Genomic DNA, 18,906 nt, shown 5'->3' with positions numbered 1-18,906 from the left:
TTATGAGTACAAATTTTTGTTAAGGCAAATCAATTTGTTTCACAGCTTCTTTTAAAAGTTACCTTTATATTTTGTGGGGATTATTGCATATTTTTATCATTTTTGAAGTTGCTGACACATCAGGAACTTACGAAGAATACAAAATTTCAATATGGACTTCCCTGTGCCATGAGCAAGTTTTTTGGTAGCCTGTCCTACCAACCATGAAGAGAATGTGAGCACTGATTTGTGTAATCAGAGATGGCATTCGGATGAAATATGCATCACAACTGATACCAGACACATGCTGTGAGATTTGAGATCTTTCACTTGGAAGTGAGTCTATACTAATTCTATCCATGACAGCTGTTTCTGTCAGTTTCACCCTGAACTAGATTTCAGACTCTTTGTGTCCTTCAGACAAAGTTGTTACAAGCTGCCAAATGCACATGTAGCTTTTATGTTCAGAATTGTGCTTATCCAAATGGGGAATATTCACACCATTTATCTTCTCATTATCTGCGTGTTTTATACAGGTAAGCCATGCCTTGTTTCCGGAGAAAGTTTCAATGCAATTTTTCAGTGATAGTGATAAACGTTTGAATTGACTTAGCATTGTTCTTTGATGTGGATATTAAAGGAGAGGTTGTTTTAATACTATTTCAGTCGAAATGTTCTTTTAATTGTAAGAGCTTTGCGGTGTACAACTATATGTTTTTCTACTAAATGACCTGCCCAAAAATTTAGATAAGTAGTTGTAACTGCATTTTAAAAATTTGAATTTGTGATATTGGCAGAACCGCACAAAGCCTGGGTGCAGTTGTTTGTGAATCTAAGTCTTGCTCCAATTTATTCCGGTAGTCCTTAAGCATCTAACAATTTTAACATGAATAACACTTACATTTCATCAATGTTCATGAGTTGATGCTAACCAATTGAGTTCATAAGTGTACTTCTTAATGTCTGTCAAAAGGCATAGCTGAAGAGAAGCCACAAAGGAAATTGTGTGCCACAGCTCCTTTCTTTTGAAGCGGATTTTGCTCAATTTGAGGATGATCAACAGCTTTCTGTTAAGCTGTGATTACTAACTAAGTAATGAATACTACTTTTTAAAAGTGATCACCAATCTTTATCATATGTTTAGGACAGCTTTACTATTTTAAGTAATAGTGAGAAAATGAACTTATAAGTGCAATTATAACAACAGGGAAAATGAGCCAAGGAATGAAATTAAAACAAACATAGGACAATCAAATAGATATAAATCCCAAAGAGTCTTGGGACAGGAGAGCAGGAAAAGATTCCAGCAGTCCATGTATATCATTACACTATCCAGAAATCTTTACCCTGTAGGAAGCGTTGAAGTACAAACAGCAAAATCTGGCTAACTGTAGTTGGAATATTAAAAGATCCAGATCTCATTGCTGTATAAAAAGCATCAAAATGTTCTCACAACAGGCAATGGATAATTAGACCACCATTGGAATGCAACATTCTGGAGCTAAGTGAAGACAGGAGCCTGACAACATTCCAGCGCTAGGCCAGAGCTGACAACAAGCCAAAACCATGACAGGATCACAGCTCAGAGACAGGCTGTCAACAGCAGGCCAGGGCTGGCAAGAAGCAGGAGCATGGCAATAGATTGGGGATTACAACAGGATGGAGTGTAGTCGCAGATCAGATCTGTCAGCAGCTGAAAAGAGACTAGGAGCTAGTAACAGGCAGATGTCATGCAGAACAGAACTGGCAACAGGCTGGAAATGGCAATAGGTTGGAGGCTGACAAAAAGATGGAAACCATCAACTGGCCAGAGGAGAGAGTTGGGTGTTATATCAATGAGAAACTGTTGAAATTCTTTAGGTTTACCCATGTTGTTTCTCAGTTATGAAAATGATGAACAACAAGAAAATCACAAAACAAATGCCTTGCTCTGAGAGGACATAATAGTGTTGCTGAAGGTCCTAAATCTTCAAGCAGAGTAATTGTGTTTGTGTGATACCTCATGATGACTCTGAAGTACAGTAAAGATATTGTTCAATATTAGACGAACTCACATTTTGCTGGTTCCCTGATGTATTGCTACCTCCTCTTGCTTTTCCTCAGCAACTTTGAACAGCAATGCTAACCCACTGGCAGTGACTTAATAAAGTTTATTAACTTCATTATTTACTTCATATTTTATGGCCAAGCAGTAGTAAATATTCATGGCAATGTAATTTTGGTGGTGTCATGGGACTCATGCTGTATCAGAGCCTGGGATATTTCTACGATATGGTGGGCAGTGGTCAGAGTTGGGGGTTGAGAATTGTTACAGCAGAGAAAGTGGTCATTCAGTCCATCTGTATCAGGTCTCTGAGTGAACAACGTACCAATTGCCATTCCCTCACCTTCTCTCTGTTACCCTGCACATTCTTCCTTTTCAAATATTAAACAAATTGCCTCTTGAATGTCTCAATTGAACCTGTCACTATCCCAATCTCAGGCAGTGCATTCCAGATCTTAACCACATGTTGCTCTGTAAAGGTTTCTCCTCATATTTTCATTGCTATTTTTTGGTCAATTACCTTAAACTTGTGCCACCTGAATCTCAATTCTTTCAAATTAGGGGACAGTTTCACTCATTTACCTTGTCCAGATTCCTAATGATTTTGAGTACCTCTAACAAGTCTCTTCTCATCTTCCTTGCTTCATGGGAGAGTCTGTTTCCATGCTGTATGCCTCCATTACTCTATGAAAAGCCCCAGCTTCTTCAACCTATCTACATACTTGAAGTTCCTCGACCTGGAATCATTCTCATTTATCTTTTCATCACAATTATTTTATTCTGTCAAGAGATGTAGACATTGCATGTGGTGTCCAGACTTTATTGCTGTTGAGAAGGAAGTGCACATGAGTGGCAAAGCAAACCTTATGACTGGATCAGACAATGAACCATAATCACACAGCATTGAAGATTTGGCCACCATTTTTACAGGGTACCTGCATAAACATTCATTCTTTACAAGGCCGAAGCAGCACACATGTTATCTTTATCTTATTTTATTAGGTTCTTAAAGTGGACACTTGCAGCTAAACTTTCTGATCTTTCACCTTTCCCTGGTCTGGCTGCCTCACTTGGCCAGGAAGATGCTCCTTAGCCTTTCTCCACTATACTTCAGTCTACTTCCATTTGTCATCATCCATGCCCTACGCAACCCAGACTACTGCCAACTGATCTTAATCATTACAATACTTTCATTTCACAACAAGCCAAAGGGAGAGAAATTTCTTGACAGTTTTGGGGAAGTTGTGAAATAAAAGCAGGAAGTTCTGGAGCTGAGAATCCCTCCCTGTGTGGCACCACTTCCGCCCACCCCCTACATTTCCTGAACCCCTGCAATGACTCCTGTAAAATGTGGTGTACCACAGGTGTCGGTACAGGGATCTCTGTTAATTGCTAATTACATACATGATCTGGATGTTTATGTTGAAGACATGATACAAAATTAGGAGGTATAGTTGATAGTGAGGAAGGTTATCAAAAATTACAGAGGGACCTTGATCAGATGGGGAAGTGGGCTGAGGATTGGAAAATGCAATTTAATGCAGATAGTTGTAAGGTGTTGCACTTTGAAAAACCAAACCAAGGTAGGACTTATACAGTAAATGGCAAGGTCCTGAGGAGAGTTGTGGAACAGAGGGACCTAGGAGTACATATACATGGTTTATTGAAAGCGATGTTACAAGTAGACAGTGTGGTGAATAAGGCATTTAGCTTGTTGGCCTTCATCAGTCAAAGCACTGAGTATAAGAGTTGGGACCCAATGTATAAGTCGTTTGTGAGACTGCACTTGGAGTATTGTGTACAGTTTTGGCCATCCTGTTAAAGGAAAGACATAGTTAAATTGGAAAGTGTGCAAAGAAGATTTATGAGGATGTTGCCAGGACTAGTAGGCCTGAGTTATAGGCAGAAGTTGGCCAGGATAGGACTTCATTCCTTGGAATATAGGCGAATAATGTGTCCAATTTTGGGCCCCACATCTCAGGTAGGACATACTAGCCCTGGAGTTTGTCCAGCGGAGATTCACACGGATGATCCCTGGAATGGTAGGTTTAATGTATGATGAGCGGCTAAGGATCCTGGGATTGTATTCATTAGAGTTTAGAAGGTTGAGCGGAGATCTAGTAGCAACTTACAAGATAATGTGTGGCTTAGAAGGGGTGGATGCTGGGAAGTTGTTTCCGTTAGGCGGGGAGACTAGGAGGAGACCGTGGGCACAGCCTTAAAATTAGATGGGGTAAATTTAAAATGGAAATTAGACGACATTTCTTCAGGCAGAGAGTGGTGGGCTTGTGGAATTCATTGTCACAGAGTGCACTGGAGGCCGGGACTTTAGATGCTTTCAAGGCAGAGATCAACAAATTCTTGATCTCACAAGGAATCAAGGGCTACGGGGAGAGTGCAGGGAGGTGGAGTTGAAATGCCCATCAGCCATGATTTAAATGGTGAAGTGGACTTGATGGGCCAAATGGCCTTACTTCCACTCCTATATCTTATGGTTTTATGGTCTTTTGGAATGACCTTATCAGTATCAATATCAATAAGGGTGACCTTATTGAGGTGTTTAAAATCATAAAAGGCACAGATAGGATGAATGCATATCATCTTCTTCCCAGGGATGGGGAATTGAAAACTAGAGGGCATAGGTTTAAAGTGAGAGGGCAAACATTTACTAAGGACCTGAGCAGCAGCATCTTCATGCAGAGAGTGGTTCATTTATGGAATCGGTTGCCAGAGAAAGTGGTTGAGGCAGGCCCATGAGCAACATTTAAAAGACATTCGGCCAGGTACATGGATGAGAAGGGTTTAATGGGATATAGACAATATGCAGGCAATTGGAACCAGCTGAGTGGACATCATGGTTAGCATGAACCAGTTTGGCCCAAAATGTCTGTTTCCATGTTGCATTACTCTATGACTCTAAAGTCCAGCAAGTACAATATCTTGCCTGCTGAACACTTCTTACAAATAATTGGGAATCTGAAGACACTGATTGCTCAGTTTAAAAGAAGTTAAATGGAAGGGTAACTTGATTCTGGTGAGATAGCCTTTTAATGAGCATGCATGATAAGCAAATTCATGCAAAAGGGCTTCCTGTTGCTTACCATTATAAGGGTAGGTACGTCATTCCATGTAATGCATTATAGTTTATCCTGCTGTTAAGTTGGAACTGTCATCTATTAAATAATAAAGTTATAATTGTTGTTCAGTAAACATGTTTCAGTTGAATCGGTATTTAATCGTCTGAAACCATTTTGCAGCGGAAGGTTAATTAAAGCTTAATTGTTGTTGAGTCTGTAAATTAGAATCCAATATGAAATATATTGGTGTTGATATTGTTTTATTTTATGTGAGATTCCTCATAGTTTCCTTTTAAGTCACAAAGTACAGATGTTCTAGGCATTGTGTTGATAAAGATATTTAAACTGTTGAGAAGATGGTTACATGCATCCCAAACACAAAGGGTTTGTGTGGTGCAATGGTAGTGTCCCTAAAAGTGGCCTGGGTTCAAATCCTACCTCTTTCTCAGATGTGTGCAGTAACATCTCCAAACAGGCTGGCCTGGAAGATATGTACATTCAACATTATTTGTGCTCTTTGTTTTAATCTGCAGGGTGTTCCGGTAGGAATGACGAAGAGAGGTTGATTCATGATCTTTTTGAAGTCAGAAAGTATAATAAAGATGTGCGGCCAGTCGAGCATAAGAATGAAGTGGTGAAGATTTCGTTGGGTTTAACTCTCTCCAATCTCATTTCATTAGTAAGTTAACAGTAATTGAGGGGCATTGGCTCCTGAATCCACAAACATAATATGTACAAATTACTAATTCAGTGAAGCAAATTACAATGTCACATTTCTGCATAGTAAAGTGCTAACTTTTAAAAAGCAAGCTGTCAGCACTCAAACAGTCTGCTCGTACTCTTCCACACATTAATCATATTTTATTTCTCTCAATAAACTTCATGATAACAAATAATATTAAATGAATATCTGGTAGATTTAGCCAGAATCTGTGCCAGGGTAGCATAAAAATTACGTACAAAGGATATTGTACTTGCATAGGAGCTCTTGAAAGACTATATATATATAGGTACATTGGCCTTTATTACAAGAGGACTTGAATATCCGAGTAAAGATGTCTTATTGCAATCATATAGAGCCTTAGTTAGACCACACGTTGAGTATAGTGTGCTGTTTTGGTTTTCATACCTACTGAAGGATATATTTGCCACAGTGTGAGTGCAATGAAAATTTGCTAAAGCTAACTCCTGGAGTTGAGGGATTGTCTTATGAGGAAATATTAAACAGATTGGGCCTTTATACCCTGAAATTTACAAGTAAAAGAAATGATCTCCTTCCAACCTAAAACAATTCTTACAGGAATTGACAGTGTAGATAAAGGAAGGATGTTTCTTCTGGTGGATGGGGTGGTTAGAACCAGCACACACAGCCTTAGAATAATGTTAGGTTATTTAGGGCTGAGATAAGAAGAATTTCTTCACTGACAGTGGTTAATTCTTAGAAATCTTCAGCCCAGAGGGCAGTGGATGCTCTTTCATTGAGTAGCTTCGAGATTGAGGTCGATGGGCTTCTTTTACATATTAAAAACGTCAAAGGATTTGAGGATTATGCAGGGTAATGGCAGTCAAATACAAGATAAGGCATGATTTCTATTTGGGATGGGCAAGCAGCAAGTGTAGACAGCTTATCAAAACTTTGTGCAAAGCATTCATGTGCCACCCATTTGTTTCATTGTTCTATTGAGTATTCTTTATATAGCGCACTCAGTATTATTTGCTGTTCTTCTTCACACCTATTTCTAAGTCAACAATAATGATAACAATAAAAAGTCCTGCAAGTGCAATGCATTTAGTTGGCTTCTGGGATGAGGACTGGGCCATGAAGAAAGATTGCATAAATAGGGTCTGTACTTTCTGATGTTTGAAAAATGACAGGTAATCTTTCTGAAAGATATAAGACTTAAGGATGCCTTGATGAGGTAGATGCTGAGAGGCTGTTAGAGCCACAGGTCAGTCTCAGGGTAAGAGGGTGGCCATTCAGACTGAGATGAGAAGAAATACCTTCACTCAAAAGTCTGTAAATCTTCAGAATTCTTGATTCCAGACGGTTTTGAATGATTTTGATGAGGTTAAGGCTGAGACTAGTAGAATTTTAGACTCAAAGACATTCATGAGATTTGGATTTCAAGAGACAAAGCAGAGATCAAGGATCAACCACAATTTTCTTAAATGATAGAATAATTGCAAGGGTCCTATATCTTATATTTGTAACTGTAGAGTGCTGAGGTTGACTACTATTGCCAGCACCCATCAAACAATGGATAACATTCTATGACACTAGACTTCTCATAAGACACTATTTTATTTATTTGTATTGAGTTTGTTCTCCTTTGTTTCTGATCTGTGACATTTTTTACAGCATAGATTCTCTGTAGTGCAGATAGAAGCTATTAAGCTCATTGAGTCTGCACTGACCTCCAAAGAGCCCTTAACCCCAAATTTTCTATGGTGAATCCATCTAGCTTACACATCCCTATATACTACAGAGCAATTTAGCATGGCCAATCCACCAAATCTGCCCATCTTTAGACTGTGGAAAGAAAGCGGAGTACCTGTAGAAACCCACATAATCACAGGAGGAATGTGCAAACTCCATACGGTCATCCAAGGCTGGAATCGAAGCCAGGTCCCTGGTGCTGTGAGGTAGTAGCGCTAACCAGTGTGCTATCATGCTGCCCATGTTTTGGGCCTACTTTGTTTGGGTCAATGCATGTGGAGGTGCCAGAGTTTGTCTGTGGTGGATAAGGTCATTGCTTGACAAAGGGACAGTGCTCCAAAAGCTTGTGATTTCAAATAAACCTGTTGGGCTATAACTTGGTGTTGTGTGACTTCTGACTTGGGCCAATGTGTGCAGGTATTCTAGCAATACTAATGAGTTGACTTTACAAAACTACACAACATTAGATATCATGTAACCTTGTTGGCCCTGATAAAATACTGTAAAATTGAGAGACACAGAAATTATCCCACTGTAGAATAAAATTCTTTCAAACTATCAGGCATTTACCATTTTTTAACTTCTGTGCCTCCTCTGAGCATAGAATGTAGAACATAGAACAGTACAGCACGGTACAGGCCCTTTGGTCCACAATGTTGTGCTGATCTATTATCCAACTGAGATAAATCTACTCTGCATACCCTACATTTTACTGTCCTCCATGTGCCTATCCAAGAGTTGCTTAAAGTCTCTAAAGTATCTGACTCCACTACCATTGCGGGCAGCGCATTTCACACACCCACAATTCTCTGTGTGAAGAACCTACCTCTGACATCTCCCCTATACTTTCCTCCAATCACCTTAAAATTATGCCCCCTCGAAATAGTCATTTCCGCCCTGGGAAAAAGCCTCTGACTATCCACTCTATCTATGCCTGTCATTACGACTTGTTTAGTGTATTCTATTTCTCATGCAATCATTCTACAGCTCCATACTAGAACTTGTATTTCTATAGCACCTGTACCCAATAAACCAATCCAAGGTACTTCACAGGACCATTACAAGGTAAAGTTTCATTCTAGCCACATGGGGAAATGTTATGACAAGTCACCAAAAGCTCAGTTGAAAAGGTAAGCTTTAAGGGGCATCTTAAAAGGAGGAAGCAGGCTAGAGAAACTTAGGAGGAAATTCCTGAGTTTATGGCCTAACAAAGATACAGCCAACAATTATGTCAGATCACCATTGGATGTGAGAAGCCATTTTGGAGGAATATCAATATCATGAAGTGTTCTAGGGCAGAAGAACATTTCAGAAGCAGGGAGTAGTGAGGCCTAGGGGGGAAATTGAAGCATGACAATGTGGATTTTAAAAGTGAGCCATTGCTCGGGCTAGTGAGGACTATGCTGACAGATGTTTGAACAAATTAAGCTATGGCAGTAGAAAATCAGATGGCCTTAATTTCAAGGAGTTTTGGAGATGGGGAGGAGCAAACAGTGAGTTGGAACAGCCAGGTGCTTGCTCTGACTTTCATGTCAGGAATTGTCACCATATAACCTCTCTCTGCTCTATGACAAAATTGAAAATCAGCTGTGATTAGGTTCTAATGAGATATAAATTCAGACAAATGGGCCTCTTGCCACTCACCACTAAGATTCTCATCTGGCTGTTCAAATCATGGGTGGAAAATCAGGCTTTTCTCTTGACATCGAAAATCTCACTTTTCAGATCTCGCCAAATTTTTACAGGTGATTCATTATTGCCCACATAGTCCAGGAACTGAGAAAATTCAGCCCAGTCCCAAATATTGAAGGAAGATGGACTGACAACCATATCAAAAGCTGCGTACAGTTTGAGAAGCACAAGGAGGGTTATTTTATCATTGTCACAATCATATAGGCTGTCATTTACTGCTTAAATGAGAGCTGCTTCAGTTTTGTAGCGAAAGCAGAAAATTGATTGGAGTATGGAGTTCTGGAAAGGAAAAAATGTTCTGGGAGATATCAGCAAGTTCAGTGACTTTGGAGAAGGAAATAAGCTTGAAGAAGAATGAAAACAAAGTTGCTGGAATCTGAGTTCGGAGGAAGAGTCACCGGACCCGAAACGTTAACTCTGTTTTCTCCTCCTCAGATGCTGCCAGACCTGCTGAGCTTTTCCAGCAACTTTGTTTTTATTCCTGATTTATAGCATCCGCTGTTCTTTGGTCTTTATTGAAGATAAATAGGTAGTTTGCAAGGATTGAGGGATCAAAGCCAATATAAATATACTGTTATGAATGCACAAGAAACTATTGATGCAGTCTGGCAAGGAAAATACCTTTTGCGCTGGGAGAGTTTTCCTTTAAACCAAACAGGGTTTTTGAGCAGCAATTGGAACTGGCATTGTGAAGTGCTAACGTATGTAACTTGCTTTAGCATTTTAAACTTACTGAATGAAGCGTTTTTAATATATAACACCTCAAATGTACTTCTGTGTTCTCAATTCCTTATAGAAAGAAGCTGATGAGACACTGACTACAAACGTGTGGATTGATCATGTGAGTAAAAGAATCAAGCATGTAGCATATTTGAGTTCTCTTTTCATCATGTTTGCCTGGATATTAGGTTTATATTTAGATTTATATAATATTGTCACTCGTACCCAGGTACAATGAAAAATGGAGAATGTTGTCACATTCCGGAGCCATCTTGGATTATGGAATAAATGACTAAATAAATCATATAAATGGTAAAAGCTTGAATAAATTAATAACAAACTGACACTACTAAAACTGAAACAGCTTCAAAAGTTCATCTTTCCTTCTCCGTCGACTTCATCCTCTCTGCTCCTCCAGTCAATCCCTAACATTGAACATGTTCAAAAATGGCTGACTAAAATCACTAATCAAATTTTCACTATAGAATGTATTCATTAATGTCAGCGTATGAAATTTGATGACCTATATTTGTGAAAATATTAAGCTATTTTTAGTAAACAATTAATAATTATCACTAAAATGCCAGAAAGAGAAATGCAATGCATGCAACATTTTTATATTTACAACTGGACAATGTGATTTCATCGCATTGATCTTTGAATGAAACCTCTCTCACCATGATATAAGGAGTGTGTTCCAAACCTTTATCCTGGGGAACATTTCCCAATTAACATCTAACTACAAAACTCCCCAACACAATACATTTTCCCACCTATATATAGACGTCAACATTTAGGTGTCAAAGGAAATATTTATTCTTCTTTTAATATTGTTGAAAGAGTTTGAGTGTGAAATTGGACTTGGTGGCATCCGCTGTTTGGGTGCTACAGGTACCATTTGGAGAGAAATGGGGTGACTGATGTCCATGCATTTGTACTCCAACCTCAAAGCATGCCAGATGCACAGCATGTGCAGTCAACATCCATCAGAAGTATACTGGGCAGACAGAACATAATGCTATAATCTTGCATGGCGGGACATGTTAAGTTAAGCAGCAAGAACCATCACCACCAACAAACCTCCTTCTCCCTCAACTATCCGGCCTCAGCAGAGACACGGCAAGAGGTCCTCTTGGCTTGGTGTAGTGCCCTCCTATGGTGGCCTCTCAGTTTGGTGTAGTGGCCTCCCGACCTGGTATAGTGTACTCCAGGCCTAGTGTAGCAGTCTCCCAGCATGGCGTAGCAGTCTTCCGGTAGTCAGCATGGTTTCCTGGTCTCGGGCAATTCCAGAGCAATCTCCCAGCCTCATGAACCTCAAGGTGAAGCCGAGTGCGGTCTGGAACCAGGGTCTGGTGCAGCCTAGAGTCTAGGTGCCAGAGTGGTCTGGGTTGGAAGACCATCGTTCTGAACTTTTATTTCTGCAATGCCAGGCTTCTTATTTCTCTATTTTCTAAGATCTTATAACTGAAGAAGCTGTACCTTTGTATCTAAAATGGCACTGTAAGTAATGATGTATAAACCTTCCTCTGTACTCATTTGAGTACATGTTACAATAGAGGCAATTCAATTCAATTCATCCCTAGTATACCTCAATGCTCTCAAGAAGGAATTATCATCTACTTACACGTTAATTGTTGGTTGATTTCTTTAGGCTGTTGTTATGGTTGTTCAAACATTTAGTGCTTTCCAAAGTTATTTCAAGTTTCAAAAGTCTTGTCAGTGTGGTGCGTCCAGTGGTGAAGGACCCTATCCCGAGGAGACAATGCTGTATTCAAATTGATTGCTCCATGTCCCTGGTTAATTGCTGCCGAGATGCAGTTTGTCCCATATTTCACAGTTTTAAATCTTATGCCTGAATACTCACATGTGCTCCCTTCTCCAGGGAACCTCCTGTTAAAGTTTTCCAGTGCGGCCAAAGACCCCTATCCATCAATAGATTTTTCTTAACCAAAAGTGCTAAGAGATGTTGAACAGGCCCCATCAAGGGGAGTGACATGTTGGTAGGTCAGGTACAACAGGTCAATGGGACAACTATTTGAGTATATGGCCTGGGATTATTCCTGCAATGGCCAAAGGGGAACCCCCAAAAAAGGTACCACGCTTTGTCCACTCAGCTAAAGTTCAGCATTGGTCTCCGTCCATAGTGTGGCTGCCCCTGTTGGAGATAAAATACTGGTGGGATGTGATGGGTAGTCCAGTAGATATTAATGGCAATTTAAGGACCTCAATGGGCCCAAGGACTGGTGGACTGTCCAATAGCTCCACCCCCATAATAAAATGGTAGACCAGTCAGGGGGGTGGACAAACCACACACTGCATCTTACAAACTGGCAAGGACTGTAAAATCCCACTCAATTACCTGATTTTTTATTTTAGCTCCCAATTCAGTTAGTGATAAGGCCGACTTTCATTTTTCTTTTGTTCCAGGGATGGCATGATAAACGGCTTACTTGGAATGTATCTGAATATAGCGGAATTGAAATAATCCGTCTACCCCCCAATTTAGTGTGGATACCGGACATTGTCCTAGAAAACAAGTATGTAAATTCATTACATCAATCTCTTTGGGAGAAGTGGATGGTTTCTGCTCATGAGAAATAATGTATGTTAAACTGAGAAGTGCAGAGCTACACTAACAGAGCAACATTTTTTTCAGTTGTTTAGACCATATCTGGAGATACCGGTCACTGTATGTACAGAAGGATGTTAGTGCATTGGAAGCAATTCAAAGAAGGTTTACCTAAACTAATATCTGGAACAAGCAGATTGCCTTACGAGGAGAGGCTAGACAGGCTAGTCCTGTATCCTCTGGAGTTTAGCACAGTCAGAGTTGATTTAATTGATGAATATAGGATCCTGAAAAGATTTCACTGTGTGGATGTTGAAAGGGTGTTTCTCCTTGTGTGAGAATCTAGAGCTGGGAGTCATAATTTAAAAATAAAATGTCGCCCACTTAAGACAGTGATAAGGGATTATATTTCCTGTCAAAGTCTTCAAAGTGAGTCTTCAGAACTCCCTTCCTCAAAAGACAGTGTTGTAACATCTTTAAATATTTTTAAGGAACACGTAGATAGATTCTGGTCTACTAACAGGATGAAAGATAATTGGTGAAATGCAGGAGGGTAGAATTGAAGTTAAAATCTAAATAGCCATAATCTTATTGAATGGTGAAGGAGGCTTAAGGGGATAGATGTCCTACTCCTATTCCTTGTTTGTATGCTCTTAAAACCTCAGCAGCACCAGCACAGCCTTACATGTAAGAGATAGCTTATCAGAACAGTGTAAGCCAGCTGTCTGATATTCTCAATTGGTTGATTTCAATTGCATGCAAAGTTGCAGGCTGTGGTTTAGCTGGTGGGGCTCAGTAAATTTCACCATGCTTCATTTTAAAAGGTTCAGATGCAGAATTAAACAGTGGCCTCTCTGTCTTCTCAGAGCACTGTTTGGAAAAAAACTGGATGAATTTTCCTCATGTCTTTTTCAACAGCTCAGTCAAAAGCAACACCTATAAAACATATGATACAAACAATATTGCATTGCTGTTTATGTGACCTTCCTAGGGGAAAATGAACACCTGAGTTTCTTGCAGTTCTACAGTGGCTACAATTCAGAAATATGTCTTTGGATATAAAGTTCTTTAGGGAAGCTATGAGCTCATGTAAACTGCTATATAATTGCAAGCTATGTTTTTCTTCCTGCCTGCCTCCCTCAAGCTGCTGTGGTGTTCTAAGACCAACTTGGTACATTCTGCACCAAGCGTGAAAGTGTGAAGTAGTTTGCTTTTCAGACCATGTGGTGTCATCTTGCAAGGCTGAAGCATTCTGCAGTTATAAGGGAATGGTCACCTCCAGGAATGTTGCAAGCATGTTCTCACAAATGAATCACTATCACCAGCCTTTGACGCTTTGATGGAAAGTTACATGTCTCTTAAAAGAATATAAGAAATAGGAACTAAACTAGGCCATACACCTTCAGGAGCCTACTTTAGTGAGGTCAAGACTCATCTTTGACCAACACTTCACTTTCCTACCTGAGGTCCCAAAACTTATTAAACTCAGCTTTGAATATATACAATGACTAAGCATACACAGTTCTTTTGTGAGTAGACTAACTAAAGATACACAGCCCTCTTAGTAAAAACATTTCTCCCCATCATGTTAAATTATTGACTCTTTATTCTCAGATGATGGCTCCTACTTCTAGACTCTCTAGATAGGGGTCAGTTTCACAGCATTTACCCTGACAAGTCTGCTAAAAACTTTATGAGTTTCGATGAATTTACCTCTCATTCAAATTTTAGAGAGTATAGATCTATTAGACTCGCCTCTCATCGTAGGACAACACATTCACTCCAGAGATTATTCTGATGAATGTTTTATGTTGAGTTTCCAGGGCAAGTATATCTTTCCTTTTGGAAAGAGATTAAAACCATTCACAGTTTTCCAGTCAGGTCTAGTCTTACCAAAGTACTGTACGTTTTAGTAGGACTTCCCTATTCATATACTGCAGCCCCTCGCTATAAAAATGAACATAGCACCTGTCTTCCTTGCTTCACCTATTTGTAACTTTGTGCAAGAACATACCAGCTTCCCTGGATAGCAAAGTTTAAAAGTATATTTACCATTTAAAACATATTATGATATTCTATACCTTCTTTCAAATGAATTCCCTTACATTTTCCTATGTCATACTCCATCTGTAACCTTATTGCCCACTCATTCAATTTGCAGGTCTCAATTTGTGTCCTCCACACTGTTTGCATTCCTTCTAAACGCATGCAATAACCATGCCTATTGCAAACAGCAGAAGGCCCATCACTGAGGCACATCATTAGTTACAGCCTGCCAATTTGAAAAACTCACTTTTACCCCAACTGTCACGTTGAGAATAACATATATTGTGTTGCCTGGCACTATCACCGTGCTAAATGGGACAGACTTTGAACAGAACTAGCAAATAAGACTGGGCATCCATGAGGTGCAGTGGGCCATCAACAGTAGCAGATTTGTACACAAGCACAATCTGTAACCTCATGGTCCAGCATATCCCCCACCCAGCCATTACCATCAAGCCATGGGAGGACATGTCAGGAGCAGCACCAGGCATACCTGAAAACGAGATGACAACCTGGTGAAGCTATTAAACAGGGCTAATTGCATACCAAACTGTATTATCAGTAAATGAAAGACAGAGTTCAGCAATCTTGCAAATAATGCATCAGATCTAAGCTCTGCCATCCTGCCACATCCTGTTGTGAATGTGGTGGCCAATTAAACAACTCACTGGTGGAGGAGATTCCACAAATATCCCCATCCATGATGGTGGAAGAGCCCAACGCCTCAGTGCAGAAGATAAGGCTGAAGCATTTGCTGCAATCTTCAGACAAAAATGCCAAGTGGATGATCATTCTCAGCCTCCTCCAGTAGTCCCTACTATTACAGATACCAGCCCTCAGCCAATTTGATATTGATAAGAAGTTGGAGACACTAGATACTGCAAAGTCTATGGGTCCTGACAAAATTCTGGTAGTAGTACTGAAGACTTGTGCTCCAGAACTTGCCATTCCCCTAGCCAAGCTGTTCCCATATGGTTACAATGATGACATCTACCTGACAATGTGGAAAATATCCCAGCTGTATCATGTACACCAAAAGCAGGACAAATCCAATTGAGTCAATTATGGCCTTATCAGTCGACTCTTGATCGTCAATAAAGTGATGGAAGGTGTCATCAACAGTGCTATCAAGCAGCACCTGCTAGCAATAATATACTCACTGTTGCCCAATTTGGGTTCTGCCAGGGTCTCTCAGCTCCTGACTTCATTACAGCCTGGGTTCAAACATGGACAAAAGAGCCGAATTCCAGAGATGAAGTGAGGGTGACAGCCCTTGACATCAAGGCTGCATTTGAGTAAGTTGGTCTTAAGGACCCAAAGCAATGGGTATCAGGACCAAACTATCTATTGGTTAGTGTCATTCCTGACAGATGGTTCTGCTGTTGGAGGCCAGTAATCCCAGCTCCAGGTCATCTCTGCACAAGTTCATCAGGGTAATGTCCTAGGCCCAACCATCTTCAGCTGCTTCATCAATGACATCCCTCTCTCATCAGGTTAGAAGTGGGAATATTCTCCAATGATTGCACAAAGTTTGGCAATTTTTGCAACTTCCTGTATACTAAAACAGCCCATGTTCAAATGCAACAATATCTGGACAATATCCAGGATTGGGCTGATAAGGCAGGTAACAAAGGCAACATGGTAGCCCACTGGTTAGCACTGTTGCTTCACAGCACCAGGGACTGCTTTGGGTTACTGTCTGTGTGGAGTCTATACATTCTGCCCGAGTTTGTATGAGTTTCCATTGGATGCTCCAGTTTCCTCCCACAGTCTAAAAATGTGTAGGTTAAGTGGATTATCCTTGGTAAGTACAGGGTTTGGGTGGGGTGCTGGGTCTGGTTGGGATGTCCTTTACAAGGTCAGTGTAGACTTGATGAACCCCCCCCCCCCCTCCCCGAATGGCTTCTTTCATTATTGTAGCAATTCTGTAAACAACTGCATCCCACAGTGCCAGGCTATAATCATTGCCAATAACAGACAATCTAACCAGTGCCTCATGATGTTCAATGGTGTTACCAACAATCGTGTTGAATCCCCCACTATCAGCATCCTTGGGGCTATCATTGACCTGGACCTCAACTGGGCTCACCACATGTAGTGGCTACAAGAGCAGGTGAAAAACTAGGAGTACTGCAGCGACTAGCTCACCTCCTGACGCCCCCATAGCCTGTCAATCAACAACAGGGCACACGTTTTGTGTCTTGGAATACTCTCCACTTGCCTGGATGGGTGCAACTCCAATAACATTCAAGAAGCTTGACTCTATCCAGGACAAAGCAATCTACTTGATTGGCACCACATCCACAAACATCCACTTCCTCCACCATTGATCCTCAGTAGTACCAGTGTGTACTACCTACAAGATGCACTGCAGAAATTCACCAAAGATCCTCAGACAGCACCTCCAAAACCTGTGACCACTTCTATCTGGAAGGACAAGGAGAGCAGATAAATGGGAACACCACCACCTGTAAGGTCCGTTCCAAGCTACTCACCATCGTGACTCAACATTCCTTCATTGTCGCTGTATCAAAAGTTTAGAATTCCTTCCCCAAGGGCATTGTGCGTCAACGTACAACACATAGGCGACAGTGCTTCAAGAAGGCAGCTCGCCACCACCTTCTCAAGAGCAACCAGAGACAGGCAATAAATGCTGGCCAGATAGCAATAGCTATGTCCCACAAAGAATAAACAAAAATAGTTATGGATGACGATAAGACTCGTCCCCAGGTGAAAATGCTAAATGAAGGCAGTGTTAATTACAAAAGTATTAAGCTGGAACTGGAGAAATTACATTTGGAGTAGCTGTTTGAGGGTTAATCCACATCTGACATCTGGTTGTTGGTTAAAGGTCTGTTGATCGGAGTTCAGCACCAGCATGTTCCTGTGAGGATAAAAGATAAGGATGGCAAGATTCAGGAACCCTGGATGACAGGAGATATTGAAAGTTTAGTCAAAAAGGTAAAGGAAGCATATGCAAGGTTTAAGAAATTAAAATCAGACAAAGCCTTGAGGAATATAAAGAGAATGGGAAAGAACGTAAACAAGTGATTAAGAGGGACCATGAAATATTCTTGCCACGTAGGATTAAGGGGAATCCAAAGGTATTTTATACGTATTTTGGGAGCAAGCAGGAAGCTAGGCAAAGAGTAGGTCCACTCAAGGACAAACGAGGGAATTCATGTATGGAACCACAAAAGATAGATGAGGTCCTTAATGAGTACTTTGCATCAATATTCACGGGAGAAGAGGGCACGGATGATGGTAAGATTAGGTGTGGGTATGTTGATATTCTAGGGTATATCATTACTAAGAAAGAGGAGGCGTTGACTGCCATTAAAAAGATTAAGGTAGATTCCCACTGCCTGAGGGGTTCTATCCCAGGATACTGAGGGATGCAAGGAAGGAGATTGCTGGGGCTTTGACAGAGGTCTTTCTATGTTCTTCAGCCAAAGATAAGGTGTCAGAAGACTAGAGAATTGCCAAAATTGTTCTTTTGCTTAAGAAGGGCAACGTGGATCTACAAAATTATAGATTGGTAAGCCTTACATCAGTGATAGGGAAATTATTGGAGAAGATTCTTCGGTAACAAAGTGTGGAGCTGGATGAACACAGCAGGCCAAGCAGCATCTTAGCAGCACAAAAGCTGCCGTTTCAGGCCTAGACCCTTCATCAGAAAAAGGGGATGGGGAGAGGGCTCTGAAATAAATAGGGAGCGATAGGGAGGCGGATCAAAGATGGATAGAGGAGAAGATAGGTGGCGAGGAGATAGACAAGTTAAAGGGGTGGGGATGGAGCCTGCAGAGGTGAGTATAGGTGGGGAGGTAATGAGGGGATAGGTCAGCCCAGGGAGGACGGACATATCAAGGGGGCAGGATGAGATTAGTAGGAAGGAAATGGGGGTGCGGCTTGAGGTGGGAGGAGGGGATAGGTGAGAGGAAGAACAGGTTAGGGAGGTGGGGACGAGATGGGCTGGTTTTGGGATGCAGTAGGAGGGATTTTGAAGCTTGTGAAATCCACATTGATACCATTGGGCTGCAGGGTTCCCAAGCAGAATATGAGTTGCTGTTCATGTAACCTTTGGTGGCATCGTTGTGGCACTGCAGGAGGCCCAGGATGGACATGTCATCTAAGAAATGGGAGGGGGAGTTGAAATGGTTCATGACTGGGAGGTGCAGTTGCTTATTGCAAACTGAGCGTACGTGTTCTGTAAAGCGGTCCTCAAACCTTCACTTGGTTTCCCCAATGGAGAGGAAGATGCAATGGGTACAGTGGATGCAGTATGCCACATTGGCAGATGTGCAGGTCCCCCACAAGATTCTTAGGGACAGGATTTACTCAC

The 18,906-nt window shown here is 40.9% G+C and overlaps 1 protein-coding gene across 2 annotated transcripts in view; it reads left to right on the top strand.

The window, feature by feature from the left end:
* Window positions 1-370: 370 nt before the first annotated feature.
* Window positions 371-18,906, top strand: part of chrnd (cholinergic receptor, nicotinic, delta (muscle)) — a 41,567-nt gene continuing 23,031 nt past the window's right edge. For both annotated transcript variants that reach the window (XM_048542915.2, XM_048542914.2), the window contains exons 1-4: window positions 371-515; window positions 5,634-5,779; window positions 10,026-10,070; window positions 12,377-12,486. In XM_048542915.2, coding sequence (XP_048398872.1) covers window positions 440-515; window positions 5,634-5,779; window positions 10,026-10,070; window positions 12,377-12,486 — 377 coding nt within the window. In that variant the 5' untranslated portion in view covers window positions 371-439. The remainder of the gene's footprint in view (window positions 516-5,633; window positions 5,780-10,025; window positions 10,071-12,376; window positions 12,487-18,906) is intronic.

The sequence above is a fragment of the Stegostoma tigrinum genome, chromosome 14, assembly GCF_030684315.1.
Source record: "Stegostoma tigrinum isolate sSteTig4 chromosome 14, sSteTig4.hap1, whole genome shotgun sequence".
NCBI lineage: Eukaryota > Metazoa > Chordata > Chondrichthyes > Orectolobiformes > Stegostomatidae > Stegostoma > Stegostoma tigrinum.
Note: the sequence above shows the minus strand (reverse complement) of the source record. Positions and strands in the feature narration are given on the sequence as shown.